The sequence below is a fragment of the Dendrobates tinctorius genome, unplaced genomic scaffold (assembly GCF_039654945.1).
Source record: "Dendrobates tinctorius isolate UK_male_01 unplaced genomic scaffold, ASM3965494v1 ptg000311l, whole genome shotgun sequence".
NCBI lineage: Eukaryota > Metazoa > Chordata > Amphibia > Anura > Dendrobatidae > Dendrobates > Dendrobates tinctorius.
This window is the reverse complement of record NW_027361978.1, coordinates 818,750-833,886: the sequence shown is the minus strand read 5'-3', so window position 1 is coordinate 833,886 and position 15,137 is coordinate 818,750. Positions and strand designations below refer to the sequence as shown.

At 45.5% G+C, this 15,137-nt stretch overlaps 1 protein-coding gene across 1 annotated transcript in view; it reads left to right on the top strand.

Annotated features, from left to right (window-relative positions):
- Nucleotides 1-1,111: 1,111 nt before the first annotated feature.
- Nucleotides 1,112-15,137, top strand: part of LOC141073672 (uncharacterized) — a 53,984-nt gene continuing 39,958 nt past the window's right edge. Inside the window, exon 1 of the mRNA XM_073561021.1 lies at nucleotides 1,112-1,215. Within this exon, the coding sequence (XP_073417122.1) occupies nucleotides 1,155-1,215 (61 nt within the window). The 5' untranslated portion in view covers nucleotides 1,112-1,154. The remainder of the gene's footprint in view (nucleotides 1,216-15,137) is intronic.

Sequence of the window (15,137 nt, the reverse complement as noted above, 5' to 3'; positions counted from 1 at the left end):
TACATCGTCAGCCTTAGGCTACGTGCCCACGCTGCTTTTTTGAAGCAGAATATTCCTGAGTGGAAACGCACACCCTGTTCCTGGGAAAACGCATGCGGTTTTTGCGGTTTTTGACGCACTATAGTAAGGGTTTTAGCATGCGTTTTCCTATGCGTTTTTGCCATACAACTGTATGTATGACCCCAAAACTGAAGGGTCACCGTGGGGGTCGCCGTCCTGGACCTGGTTACCCGTGCTCTTTGTGAGCCACCTGCCCTCACTTTCTATTCATACACTTCAGTGTTGGGGTCATTTTGGTAGGTCCTTTAGCTTATCCCTATTACTACCTAGCCCTTTAGTCTACCCATGCAGGGGGTCCTGTTTTTTCTGACTTTTGGAATCTCTGCATACGGTTATGGTTAACCCTGCATGTACTTAAGCTTCTGTGCTGATATACTGTGAGCACGGGTTGCTATTCAGGGCTGCCCTGTTTGCGTCTGGTTCTGTGTCCATTTGAGTTACATTGAGTTCTGACTCATTACTTTGCATGTATAAATTAACCAATTTTGTCTTTTTCTAATTACTATTTGAATCCATTACTCCTTATTTCTCTAGTTGTTTGCAAGGTGCAGTATTAGTGCGGTCGAGTAGGGGATGGATGGGTGGGCCCAGGAGTATAGGGAAAACCAGGTAGGATCAATATAGACGACTCTGTAAGGAAGAGCAGAATATATCCGTATCTGGAGCTGAGTAAATTACACACATGATCAAAAACACAGTCACAGCCCATCTAAACCATACCTTATAAGTGATCAAATGATCAATAGCAGAGAGGAGAACTACAGGTTTCCTAAGGGGCAATATAGTCAATTTTGACAGCAATCAAATAGTAAAATAGGGAGAACATAGAAAAAATATATTTACAAAGATGAGATTAATCAGATCTCCGTGGTCAGATGACAGACATTAAATCATAACCTCTATTTAGACCTTTAGGAGACAAGGTCTGCAGTTCATGGATCCAGTAGGATTCGCGTTTTTTCAGAATTTGGATACGGTTCCCTCCACGTCTTTTTCTTGTGTTACTTTTCCTCCTGTCTTTGATTTTTCCATTATTTCTTTCTCAGCTTCGAAGTCTGGGTAAAGATCTGAACTATCTTACTGCTACAGCCATAATGGAGAAAGAAGAGTGTGATGAGCGGGGAGACGAGCGGTGCGCAGAGGACGGTCCCACAGGTAACCGCCCCGGTGAGGAGGAGCCACCGCCCAATAAAGCAGAGTCGCGTCCTCCTCATTCTCCGGACTGGACAGGGCTGGGCTGGAGGTTTTATGTTTTCTCAGTTTCTTCAGTCGTAGATTCCCCCATTCAGATAAATGCAGGTGATAATGTGACAGCGCTCTGTGTGAGAACGCCGCTGTGCCTCTGTAATATGGGTGTAAGAGACAGCGGGAGCATGGTGGCGAGACAGGAGCATGACCTGGGCCGATATCTTCACCATCTGCTGTCACTTCTGATGAGGGGGAGGATTTGCCCCATTTTGGGCCTATGGAGCCATTAGTTGTTCTGAGACCACACAGACATAAATGTTGTGATTGGAAATGAGCGGATCTGACAGAATGAGAACTTGCCAAATTGTCTGCAAATTGAAAGTCCCTTATTATATTCCGGGGTCTCTGGACCCTACAGCTTAATAAGTGAAAGATAGGAAAGAAACCATCTGTCACGCCGTGCTCACCTGGGGGCGGGACCTCGATCCCGACGTCATCTCTTCCGGAGCCGCGGTCACTCCGGGGGTCCCGTCGGGTGCGCACGCGCAGCTCTCGTCCCCGGGTCTCCTCCTACATGTCACGTTTGCGCTTGCGCGCTCCTGTCAGTGCTGTATAGGGCTCTGCCCTCTCTATGGTAATGGAGGACCTGACCCGGAACCTGTAGTAGTCATGTGCTATATCAGACAACCTCCCCCTAGGGGAGGTGCCTGATTATTGTTGTGCTTCCTGGCTTGGTCTGCCGTGTCCCTGCCTGGCTGTGCGCTGTATTCAGGTCCCCTGCCTTGCACTCGGTTGTGCCTCCTGGCACACGCTCTGAATCTGCACTCTGCTTTGTACTTGGTTGTGCCTCCTGGCACACGCTTTGACCCTGTGCTCTGTCTCGTACTCGGTTGTGCATCCTGGCACATGCTCTGACCCTGTACTCTGTCTCATCCTCAGTTGTGCCTCCTGGCACACACTCTGATTCCGTGCTCTGTCTTATACTCAGTTGTGCCTCCTGGCACACATTCTGATTCCGAGCTCTGTCTTATACTCAGTTGTGCCTCCTGGCACACGCTCTTACCCTGTACTCTGTCTCATCCTCAGTTGTGCCTCCTGGCACATGCTCTGATCCTGTACTCAGTCTCTTACTCTGTTGTGCCTCCTGGCACACGTACCAATCCTGCGCTCTGTCTTATGCTCAGTTGTGCCCTCTGGCACACACCCTGCTCCTGTACTCTGTTACACCTCCTGGCACACCTGCTGCCTGACTCAGTGCTCTGACGTGCTCCTTGCACGCATCCTGCTTCACTCACACCGGGACGAACGAAGTCTCTGTATACCACGTGTTCCCGTGTCCACACTTTACACGTTCCTGCAGACACTCTCACCCACTCGTGTCTCCTGTGAGCCGGCCGCCTGGTGCCAGCAGTCGTGGTGCCTCACCCCCTGGGGCTTGCCCCTGACACTCCCTGTATAGGGGTTGGTCTTCACTAGGTCAGCTCGCCCTGGGAGGGTTGGTGCCACGACCCAGAGGGTCCACTCCAGGAGTCGTCACACCATCCTTCTATTGACCCCCCTGGTCACCTGTGTGGCCCCTCCGCTCCTCACCGTCACCCGTCCGGTTCTCTGCGCATCTTCTTATCTCCGATGAGCACAGAATCCTCTGGCCGGGACTTGTGGCTCTGATGATGCCTGAGATGTTTCCGGACACGGACGACGTCATGCCTGGAAACTGCTTTCTCCAGAGCCGTAACTTCTGACTTGGAGTGAAGGGGTCGGAGATTCGTGCTCAATGGCAATGAGAAGACGCGCAGAGGACCAGACGGGTGAAAAGTGAGGTGAGCGTGAATATGAACTTATTTTTAACCTTTTGATGGACGGTTTCTGATTCACTGAATCGATGCAGAAGTGAATTACAAAAAAAATTCCATATTTTGCCAAATGCTGATTTTTGTAATCTTGGATTCGGACTCAGGTAATCTGGAATACATTGGCTCCTCTGTAGCAGTGATGTTAGTAAGGACACAATTATAATAGTCATTACCTCTGTATCTCCCAACTTCCCTATAGACAAGCGTTCAATACATGAGGTGGACCCTCTAAGCCCAAGGTCCTGGTGGGCACACGGGCCACAGGCATTGATGCACACCGGATATGGATATTGTGTCCACACTGAATGCGGCCTGTAGGGTGTAACCGGGTGTTTATCAGAGGGAGATTCCTGATCGGGGGCTTTTCTGGCTGAAAATCTGATGGTATTAGGATGAATATTTTTCCGTTTTTTTCTCCTGGTAAAGAATACTTGTGACATGGTGTGAATTGATTTGCAGTCCTCATGTTTCTTACAGTTGTCCTCCTCCTTTTACATTTTTTACATGATCCATATTTTCAAAGTTAACTCTAGCTGAGCTTTTATTATAGATCATGTTTCTCCTGGTGGTACTGATAAACTAATGGTCCAAAGACATCCAAAGACGTATCTGAAAAGTCCTGTGAGATTATTCCATCTGATATTTCAAAGGATGGATCTGTATCTGAAAAGCAGACTTTAAAAAAAAATCCTTTTGAGTGTGTCTATACAACAGAAACAGGATTTTTTTGGCTGTGGAATTTTTACTTCATAAGATTTACTTTTCTTTTAATGGCTCTTACGGCTTAGAAAAGAAGGCGCACCGATGGGGGTGGGTTTCTCCCCGTCTTTCGCAAATATATATATATATATATACTAGCTGAAGAACCCGGCATAGTAACTAACTGTGGTTATTTATAACAAATTTTAATTATCCTCCATCCCATAGTCCTGTGCCCATATACCCATCATACATATCCTCCATCCCATAGTCCTGTGCCCATATACCCATCATACATATCCTCCATCCCATAGTCGCGTGCCCATATACCCATCATACATATCCTCCATCCCACAGTCCCGTGCCCATATACCCATCATACATATCCTCCATCCCACAGTCCCGTGCCCATATACCCATCATACATATCCTCCATCCCATAGTCCCGTGCCCATATACCCATCATACATATCCACCATCCCATAGTCCCATGCCCATATACCCATCATACATATCCTCCATCCCATAGTCCCGTGCCCATATACCCGTCATACATATCCTCCATCCCATAGTCCCATGCCCATATACCCATCATACATATCCTCCATCCCATAGTCCAGTGCCCATATACCCATCATACATATCCTCCATCCCATAGTCCCATGCCCATATACCCATCATACATATCCTCCATCCCATAGTCCAGTGCCCATATACCCATCATACATATCCTCCATCCCATAGTCCCGTGCACATATACCCATCACACATCCTCCATCCCACAGTCAACCATTATGACATCATAATGAGCGGCGGGGCTTGATGACATCAGCGTCGCCATGGCAACCATTGTGACATCATAATGAGGGGCGGGGCTTGATACGCACACACTTTTTCCCCATTATGTAGACAGGGGCAAAATTGTTTGGTGAATTGGAAAGCACGGGGTTAAAATTTTGCCTCACAACATAGCCTAGGACGCTCTCGGGGTCTAGACGTGTGGCTGTAGCTGCGACGGTGCGGATGCCTATCCCGGACATACACACACACATACATACACACGTGTGTGTTTTTGGGAAGAGCAATATATTTTTCGTTATTCTAATCCTTTCTCCTCCCATATCAGGTAGTACGGCTGCTTTATTGATGATCTCCTCCTGACATGGGAGGGAAATTTGGGATTCATGGAATCATAGAATCGTAGAGTTGGAAGGGACCTCCTGGGCCATCTGGTCCAACCCCCTGCTCAAAGCAGGATTCGCTAAATTATCCCAGACAGATATCTGTCCAGCCAATGTTTGAAGACTTCTATTGAAGGAGAACTCACCACTTCTCATGGCAGCCTGTTCCACTCACTGATCACTCTAACTTTCAAAAAGTTTTTTTCTAATATCTAATCTGTGTCTCCTCCCATTCAGTTTCATCCCATTGCTTCTAGTCTTTCCTTGTGCAAATGAGAATAAAGCTGATCCTTCTACAGTGTGACAGCCCTTGAGATATTTGTAGACAGCTATTAAGTCTCCTCTTAGTCTTCTCTTCTGCAGCTAAACATTCCCAAATCCTGCAACCTTACCTCATAAGACAGGGTTTGCAGACCGGTCACCATTCTGGTCGCTCTTTTCTGAACTTGCTCCAGTTTGTTGATGTCTTTTTTAAAATGTGGTGCCCAAAACTGGACACAATATTCCAGATGAGGTCTGACCAAAGAGGAGTAGAGGGAAATAATGACTTCACGTGATCTAATGACTTTTATTTTTATTGCCCAGATGTAGTACTTTGCATTTTTCACTGTTAAAAACCATTCTGTTAGTTGCTGCCCACTTCTCCAGTTTATTTATATCTTTTTGAATCCTCGCTCTCTCTTCTCTAGTATTAGCTATCCCTCCTAGATTTGTGTCATCAGCAAATTTAATCAGTTTACCCTCAATTCCTTCATCTAAATCGTTGTTAAAAATGTTGAACAATACAGGGCCCAGGACAGAACCCTGTGGTACCCCACTTGAGACATTCTTCCAACTGGATGTGCAGCCATTTACGACCACTCTTTGGGTCCGATCACTAAGCCAGTTATGAATCCATCTAACAGTTGCCTTGTCCATTCCATACTTAGTTATTTTTTCAATAAGGATGGTGTGAGATACTTTGTCAAATGCTTTGCTCAAGTCAATATATAGTATATCTACAGCATTTCCCTGATCCACCCAGTCAGTGATTCTGTCATAGAAGGAAATTAAGTTAGTCTGACATGACTTATTAGTTACAAACCCATGCTGACTCTGTTTAATCACTTCATTCTTATCCAGGTATTGACATACATGTTGTTTAATAATTTGTTCAAAGATCTTTCCTGGTATAGAAGTCAGACTCACCGGCCTATAGTTGCCTGGGTCCACCTTCTTCCCCTTTTTGAAGATAGGAACAACATTTGCTCTTCTCCAGTCTTCTGGGACTTCTCCTGTTCTCCAAGAATTTTGAAAGATTATGGAGAGGGGTTCAAAAATTTCTTCTGCTATCTCCTTCAGTACTCTGGGGTGTAATTCAACTGGACCTGGAGACTTGAATTCATTTAGGTTAGCTAAGTGTTTCCTCACTATCTTTCTGTTTATAGATATCTTGGATTCCTCTATTCTCTTAATAGGACTGTGAAGGACAGTTGATGTTACATTTCCTTTCTGAGAGAAAACAGATGCAAAATAGGAATTTAAAAGTTCGACCTTCTCAACATCCTGTCTTACCATTTCATCATTTTCATCCTGTAAAAATCCTATAGCATCTTTGACTTTTCTTTTACTTTTGACATATCCCCAAAATCCTTTTTTATTGGGATTCTTTCATAGCATTACAAACAATACATCGACCATAATGACATGAACTTAAAAATCAACACATAATGCACAAATTAATCTCTTGAACATTACACTTAGCAGCGATCTTTTCACAACTATTACTGTTTCTCCCTATAGAAAAACTTTGGCCAGGAATAATACTGTCCTAGTGACTGTGTCACTCTAAACAAGTACCGTACACACTTGTGTGTAAGCCGACCCGAGTATTAGCCGACCCCCCTAATTTTGACACAAAAAACTGGGAAAACTTATACTCGCATATAAGCCTAGGGTGGAAAATGCAGCAGCTACTGGTTAATTTCAAAAATAAAAATAGATACCAATAAAAGTAAAATTAATTGAGAAATCAGTAGGTTAAATGTTTTTGAATATCCATATTGAATCAGGATCCCCATATAATGCTTCATACAGTTCATGATGGCCCCATAAGATGTTCCATACAAAATACACCCCATATAATGCTCCATAAAGGTTAATAATGGCCCCATAAGATGCTCCATAGAATAATATGCCCTATATGCTGCTCCATAAAGGTTATGGCCCCATAAGATGCTCCATAGATTATGCCCCCATAAGATGCTCCATAGAATACCCCCATAAGATGCTCCATACATTATGCCCCATAAGATGCTCCATAGAATCCATAGAATAGGCCCCCATAAGATGCTCCATAGATAATGCCCCCATAAGATGCTCCATAGATAATGCCCCCATAAGATGCTCCATAGATTATGCTCCCATAAGATGCTCCATAGACTATGCCCCCATAAGATGCTCCATAGAATATGCCCCCATAAGATGCTCTATAGAATATGCCCCCATAAGATGCTCCATAGAATATGCCCCCATAAGATGCTCCATAGAATATGCCCCCATAAGATGCTCCATAGAATATGCCCCCATAAGATGCTCCATAGAATATGCCCCCATAAGATGCTCCATAGATTATGCCCCCATAAGATGCTCCATACATTATGCCCCATAAGATGCTCCATAGAATAGGCTCCCCATAAGATGCTCCATAGATTATGACCCCATAAGATGCTGCATAGAATATGCCCCCATAAGATGCTCCATAGAATATGCCCCATAAGATGCTCCATAGAATATGCCCCCATAAGATGCTCCATAGAATATGCCCCCATAAGATGCTCCATAGAATATGCCCCCATAAGATGCTCCATAGAATATGCCCCCATAAGATGCTCCATAGATTATGCCCCCATAAGATGCTCCATACATTATGCCCCATAAGATGCTCCATAGAATAGGCTCCCCATAAGATGCTCCATAGATTATGACCCCATAGATGCTCCATAGAATATGCCCCCATAAGATGCACCATAGATTATGCCCCATAAGATGCTCCATAGAATATGCCCCCATAAGATGCTCCATAGAATAGGCCCCCATAAAATGCTTCGTACATTATACCCCATATGCTGCTGTTGCAAATTAAAAAAATGACATACTCAACACTACAACGCTGGGGGCCAGGTGCCGGTGTCGCTGCTGGCTCAGGACCCAGCACCTAAGATATTCACCTGTCCCCATTCCCACGCTGCTCGCTGCTGTCTGCCACGTCGTCTGTCAGTGACGTTCAGGCAGCAGAGGGCGCGGCGCGCACTAGCAAAGTCATCGCGCCCTCTGACCTGAACATCACTGACAGAGGACGCTGCAGGCAGTGGCGAATAGCGTGGGAACGGGGACAGGTGAATATCGCATATACTCACCTCCCCCCGGCGCGTCTCTGCAGCCCCATTCTCCCACGGTCTCCGGCGATTGCCTTCAGCGGTCATGTGATACCGCTCATTAAAGACATGAATATGTGTATATTCATGTCTTTAATGAGCGGTACCATGTGACCGCGGAAGGCAGGCCCCTGAGACCGTCCAGCGGACAGGATTCATGCATACACCAAAATGTATCTCTGTTCAGAAACCCAGATCACAATTCGGCTTGATCTCTTATCACCCCTTGAGTTCCACTCGTCCATGATCACCTCACATGGGCCAGGTTATGGGCTTGTCCTCAGCCCCTCAAGATTTTATGAAAATCCCAATTATGCAACAACTCTTCTTCGGATGATCTCAGAAGTTCAATATTGATGCCATATTTTCGTATGTATGTATTTCTCGTGAATATCGGATTTCTACAAACCCCAATATTCCATAGTTTCTTTCGGAGACATGGAATCTACCCTGGATATTGTAAATATAACTCCTGCAGGAAACCACAGTGACACCAGAATCGAACATGTATTTCTTGTGGACAAAAGAGCTTCCACCGCTCTGTTTATGTGTAAACACCGGCCCCTTGTCTGAAAAGACATTTTGTCGAAATCCCCATCCATTCTAAATCTAAGTCTTTCTCACAAAATGCATCTTCTTTCAGTCATCTGGTCTTCAAAAGGACTGCAGGCATTTTAATTAGGATGGTTCCATATGTACACTGTCATTTCACATAAAGGCAGCTTTGATTGTAAGCTCTTGTGTGGTGCTGGATCTCTGTGTGACAGGAAAGTAGGGAGGGGAGATTATGTCCCTTTCCAGTGTGGCTGCAGAGCTGCCAGTATTTTCTATGAACGTATTTCTATGACAGTCTGTATCAGCAGTCAGGCACTTAGAAGAAACAATGCCAAGTGTGTGGACCATATCTGTGAGAAGCAGAACTGAGTCAGCAGTGAGGAATCTAGGTTAGAGTGCAGGCAGCACACAGGAACAGCAGAGCTGAGTCATCAGTCAGGGACTTTGGAGTAGCAGAGCTTAGAGTGCAGGCAGCACACAGGAACAGCAGAGCTGAGTCATCAGTCAGGGACTTTGGAATAGCAGAGCTTAGAGTGCAGGCAGCACACAGGAACAGCAGAGCTGAGTCATCAGTCAGGGACTTTGGAATAGCAGAGCTTAGAGTGCAGGCAGCACACAGGAACAGTAGAGCAGAGTCATCAGTCAGGGACTTTGGAATAGCAGAGCTTAGAGTGCAGGCAGCACACAGGAACAGCAGAGCTGAGTCATCAGTCAGGGACTTTGGAGTAGCAGAGCTTAGAGTGCAGGCAGCACACAGGAACAGCAGAGCTGAGTCATCAGTCAGGGACTTTGGAATAGCAGAGCTTAGAGTGCAGGCAGCACACAGGAACAGCAGAGCTGAGTCATCAGTCAGGGACTTTGGAATAGCAGAGCTTAGAGTGCAGGCAGCACACAGGAACAGTAGAGCAGAGTCATCAGTCAGGGACTTTGGAATAGCAGAGCTTAGAGTGCAGGCAGCACACAGGAACAGCAGAGCTGAGTCATCAGTCAGGGACTTTGGAGTAGCAGAGCTTAGAGTGCAGGCAGCACACAGGAACAGCAGAGCTGAGTCATCAGTCAGGGACTTTGGAATAGCAGAGCTTAGAGTGCAGGCAGCACACAGGAACAGCAGAGCTGATTCATCAGTCAGGGACTTTGGAATAGCAGAGCTTAGAGTGCAGGCAGCACACAGGAACAGCAGAGCTGAGTCATCAGTCAGGGACTTTGGAATAGCAGAGCTTAGAGTGCAGGCAGCACACAGGAACAGCAGAGCTGAGTCATCAGTCAGGGACTTTGGAGTAGCAGAGCTTAGAGTGCAGGCAGCACACAGGAAGAGCAGAGCTGAGTCATCAGTCAGGGACTTTGGAGTAGCAGAGCTTAGAGTGCAGGCAGCACACAGGAAGAGCAGAGCTGAGTCATCAGTCAGGGACTTTGGAGTAGCAGAGCTTAGAGTGCAGGCAGCACACAGGAACAGCAGAGCTGAGTCATCAGTCAGGGACTTTGGAGTAGCAGAGTCCAGTATGTGGACAGCACAGAAGAGTTGACTTGATTAGGTAGTTGGGTCTTAGCTAACACATGGCAGCAGCATGCATCTTACTGAAAACTCAGTCAGTGAGCAGAGAAGATGACCTCGGATGTCTGCACTGATTCACTCTACTTACTTGATGTACAGTAGAGCAGAGCGTGTGCCATAGGGGAGTCATGCACACTGGAGCTGGAGCCAGGAGAGGTTAGTAACAGTCTTTACCAAGCTGATATGCAGTACCCAGAAATGGCCACCCAGCAGTGTGTGGAGCTGTGCTCTTCCGCTCTGTATCCTGTTTACATCTAGCTTCTGCAAGAGCCGATCGGTGGTGGTGCTGAGTGTCCGACCCCCACTGATCTGATATGGATTATATCTTCTAAGGATGGGTCCTCAGCATCAAAGTAATGGATTACACCTTTAAAAGAAATCTATAACTAGGTTTCTGCCAACTTATCTGAGAGCAACATAATCTAGAGACAGTGACCCTGATTCAAGTATTGAGTCACTTACTGGGCTGCTTGCTGTAGTTTTGATACATCAATACATCACTTTTTTGGCAGCAGGTAATTCCCATTAGAGGACTAGTAGACTTGTTTACAGGTAGTCAAGCATATTCATGCGCACTGAATGACCACGCCCCCACCAATGATTGGAAGCTTTTTGTGTACACTGTAGACAGAATACTGCCAATCAGTGCTGTGGGCGGAGTTACACAGCACTCAGCATTCAGAGCACTGCTAGATCTCCAGCAGCTAAAACTGAGATTTTATCAAAATGATAGCAATCAGCCCTGTAAGGCATACATCACTGGAATCAGGGTATCTGCCCCTATAGCATGCTGCTAGCAAAAACCTGGTGACTGATTTGCTTTACGGCTGCTTTGATATGTTGCAGTTTTCTTCCTGCAGTTGTGAGGTTTTGTTGCGGTTGCGTACAGAAATGCCCCCCGTGTTGTAGCCTGTGAGTGCCGCCTCAGGATCCTTTTACACGGGCAGATAATGGCCTCTAGTGAGCACCGAGTGATGGAGGAAGGCGATTGTCCACTTTCATGATCCCGTATCAGTGATGATTTGTTCCGCTTCTCGTGTATTTTTTATTTTTGTCGACAGCACATCCTGTATTTACACAGGGGGATGTGCTTGTAACGGGGGCCAGGGTGGTAGTCATGGTGAGGGGCTGCTGTTCCATCAGATCCTTCCTGAAGTGTGTGTGTGCATGTCACCCACCTGGGGGCTGGAGGTCTCCCGAGGCTGCAGTTCCGCAGACATGGTACAGTACCATGTAACTCTATGCCTTTTAAAAATGCTGTGCTCATGCTGCGGTTTTTCCGTGCGGCTTTGCTGCGGTTTACAAACTGCAGCATGTCAATTGTTTGGGCGGTTTCCGCAGCGGTTTCACACCTTTAACATAGTAGAGGTCTGAAACCGCAGGAAAACCGCAGGTCACTTTATCTGCGGTTTTACCTGCGGATCTGCGCGGAAAAACCCGCAGGTGAATCTGCAACGTGTGCACATAGCCTTATAGTAAGTTTGGGTCTTGTTTTACCTTTTGGACACATTTATCTTTGCACATGTTTGTCTGCCTGGCTCCATGATTCCTGGCAACCTGCCATGTCTGACATATGATTACGGCCTTCGTTTTCTAATGCCTATATGGTAGATCTGACTCCAGGATCACCTTATTCTCTATAGGCTTATGTATTCATTCAGGTGATTATTTCTATGCACTATGGCACTTTAACCTCTCACTGCGAGAAATTTGTAATTTTTTTACATTTTGCAATTTCGCACTATTGTATAATTTTGGATATACACACTATATGAGGCCAATCTATTTATATGTGCAATTGTCCCTATATGTGCCAACTGGTTACTTTTATGTGGATGCTAATGTAAGTGTCGCTGACTCCCTTATGTACTGTATTTTCTAAATTAATTCATTATTTATTTGTATTTTTTGGATCTAAACAATAAAATTCTATATTTTTAATGTATTGCTCCTTATTCCATCTTTTGTTTTGGGTATCATTATTGTTGTGATGGATGAGCTCTGATATATTACCTTTTTTTGGGTTGCTCACATACACGCTGGCAGCAAACAGTCTTTACAGAGTCAAGACTTCTTATCAGCTGCCTCACACACAGCGTCTCTCATGGCAGTCTCTCTGCTTCTGGAAGCTTCACTCTCTATACAGCAGACACTAGGCCCCACAACCAAGCACACACAATTTCCCGGGCTTTCACACTAACATAACATAGTAACATAGTAACATAGTTTTGAAGGCTGAAGGAAGACCTTATGTCCATCTAGTTCAGCCTATTTTTAGTGCAGCTGTTCTGCATTGTTGATCCTGGGGAAGGCAAAAAACCCACAGAGTAGAAGACAATTTTCTCCATAGGGAAAAAATTCCTTCCCGTAAGCTGGGTCAGCCATCTACCTATAATATTCTGTTATTCGTAACCTTCTATACTGTTACAAGAAAAGCCTCCATTCCTTTCTTACATTCATTCAGTGAGTTGGCCATCACCACTTCCTCAGGAAGAGAATTCCGGAGCCTCACTGCTCTTACCGTGAAGAACCCTCTTCTATGCTGGTGCAGAAATTGTCTTTCCCCCAAACGAAGAGAATGCCCCCTTGTTCTTGTCACAGTCCTTGGTACAAACAGTTCATTGGAGAGATCTCTGTATTGCCCTCTGATATACTTGTACATATATATTAAGTCTCCCCTAAGTCTTCTCTTTTCTAGAGTAAATAGACCTAATTTTGATAACCTTTCTGGGTATTGTAGTGAACCAACTCCATTTATCATTTTAGTAGCCCGCCTTTGAACCCTTTCAAGTTCAGTAATGTGTTTCTTGAGCACCGGCGTCCAAAATTGCACACAATCCTCCAAGTGTGGTCTGACGAGTGATTTGTACAGAGGGAGAATTATGTTTTCATCTCGTGTCCCCAGACCTCTTCTAATGCATCCCATGACCCTATTTGCTTTGGTGGCAGCTGCCTGACACTGGGCACTCCAATTTAGCTTCTTATTGACTTTTTTTTTTAAGTGCATTGAGCAGCAAGGTGGTGTGCTGGTAAAAGTGGAAAAAAAAAACTCTTTTAAATCTTCTGCCTGAGCGAGTGTGAACGAGCTGAGCGTGACCTGAGCGTAAGTGCGAACTGTGGTAAGTGTGTGAGTTGAGATTCAGTGAAGAGGTATTTGGAAAACCTATAACAAATACCTGTGTGAGTTGCTGAATTGTAGGTTGCTGAGTGCTTTCTACCTGTTCAATTTTTGGGGAGCTTGTTTAACCTATTTTTTCTCTCTACAGGGTTAATCTCTTATTTTACTATCTGTGTTTTTAAGGGTTAACTATATTGCATTTAAATCTTGAGGTGTAACTATATTCACAAGGGGTTAATTAAGGGTGGGAGTTCATACAGTAATTAAGGGTTTATAAGGGGCAGCTGGTTGGGGCTCAACTCCTTTTTGAAGTGCATTGAGCAGCAGGGTGGTGTGCTGGTAAAAGGGGAAAAAAAAAACTCTTTGCCTGAGCGAGTGTGAACGAGCTGAGTGTGACCTGAGCGTAAGTGCGAACTGTGGTAAGTGTGTGACTTGAGATTCAGTGACTTTGGATTCAGGGAGATTCCAAGGGAGCTCTTACTGAATTGCTGTTATATTATATTAATACTTTTTTTTTTTTTTTTTAATTTATTTTTGCTTATCTTATTGTCTGGTGCAATGCCCATTAGGATGTGCTCCACTATTGCCAATGCCATCCAGTGCACGTCTTGCCGCATGTATGAAATCCTTGACCAGCCGGTGGAGGGTGCATACTGCTGTGCGAGATGTGAGGACGTTGTGCATTTGGAAGCCCAGATACTGGATCTAAATGTGCAGCTGGCAACACTGAGATCCATAGACAATATGGAAAGGAGTCTTCTGCTCACTGAGCAGACGCTCACTGGGATAGATGAGGGGGGGATGCTAGGTTGGAGCTGCAGGACAATGAAGCAGCTATCTGGGTGACAGTTAGAAGGCGGGGTAGAGGGAAGAGCACCAGGGAGGCTAGTCCTGATCTGGCACACCCCAATAAGTTTGCTACGTTGGCAGATGAGGGGAGTGTTAGTGCAGGAGTAGCACTGCTGCAGCAAGGCATGTCCTCTGAAAGCCGGAGGAGTGTCTGCTCCAGTAAGGGGGGAAATAGGAGAGCAGGGCAGGCCAGACAGGTTCTGGTAGTGGGAGACTCAATTATTAGGGGAACTGTTGTGAGTTCATTTTTCCCTTCACCATTGAGGTCTGATGAACTCCCTCCTCTGGTGAAGGAAGGTAGTGAGGCTGATTACCAAACACCTGGGCAGCTAGATGATGACTGGGTGGCTGGAATTGAGGACTGGATATAAGGCAGCCGACGCCTTTCTGCCTTGCTGGTGATCCTGCTGGATTCTTGGAGACCAGTCTGATTCCTGCGTCTCAAAGCTAAGTTTTTCTGCTCTGCTTTGTATTCTTCAGTTTTGTTTTTGTTTTGCCTTGTTTTTTGGGAGTTCTGCCATCCCCGGCCGGGGGTGAGCTGAATTCCATTTTGTCTCTGATCTGTTGATCTTTTGCTGTGTCTTCAGAATATACCTGAGTGCTGATATAGTCTTTTGAAGCCTAGCGACTTCAGGGCCTGTTTTTCCTATCAGTCGGTTGGCCCAT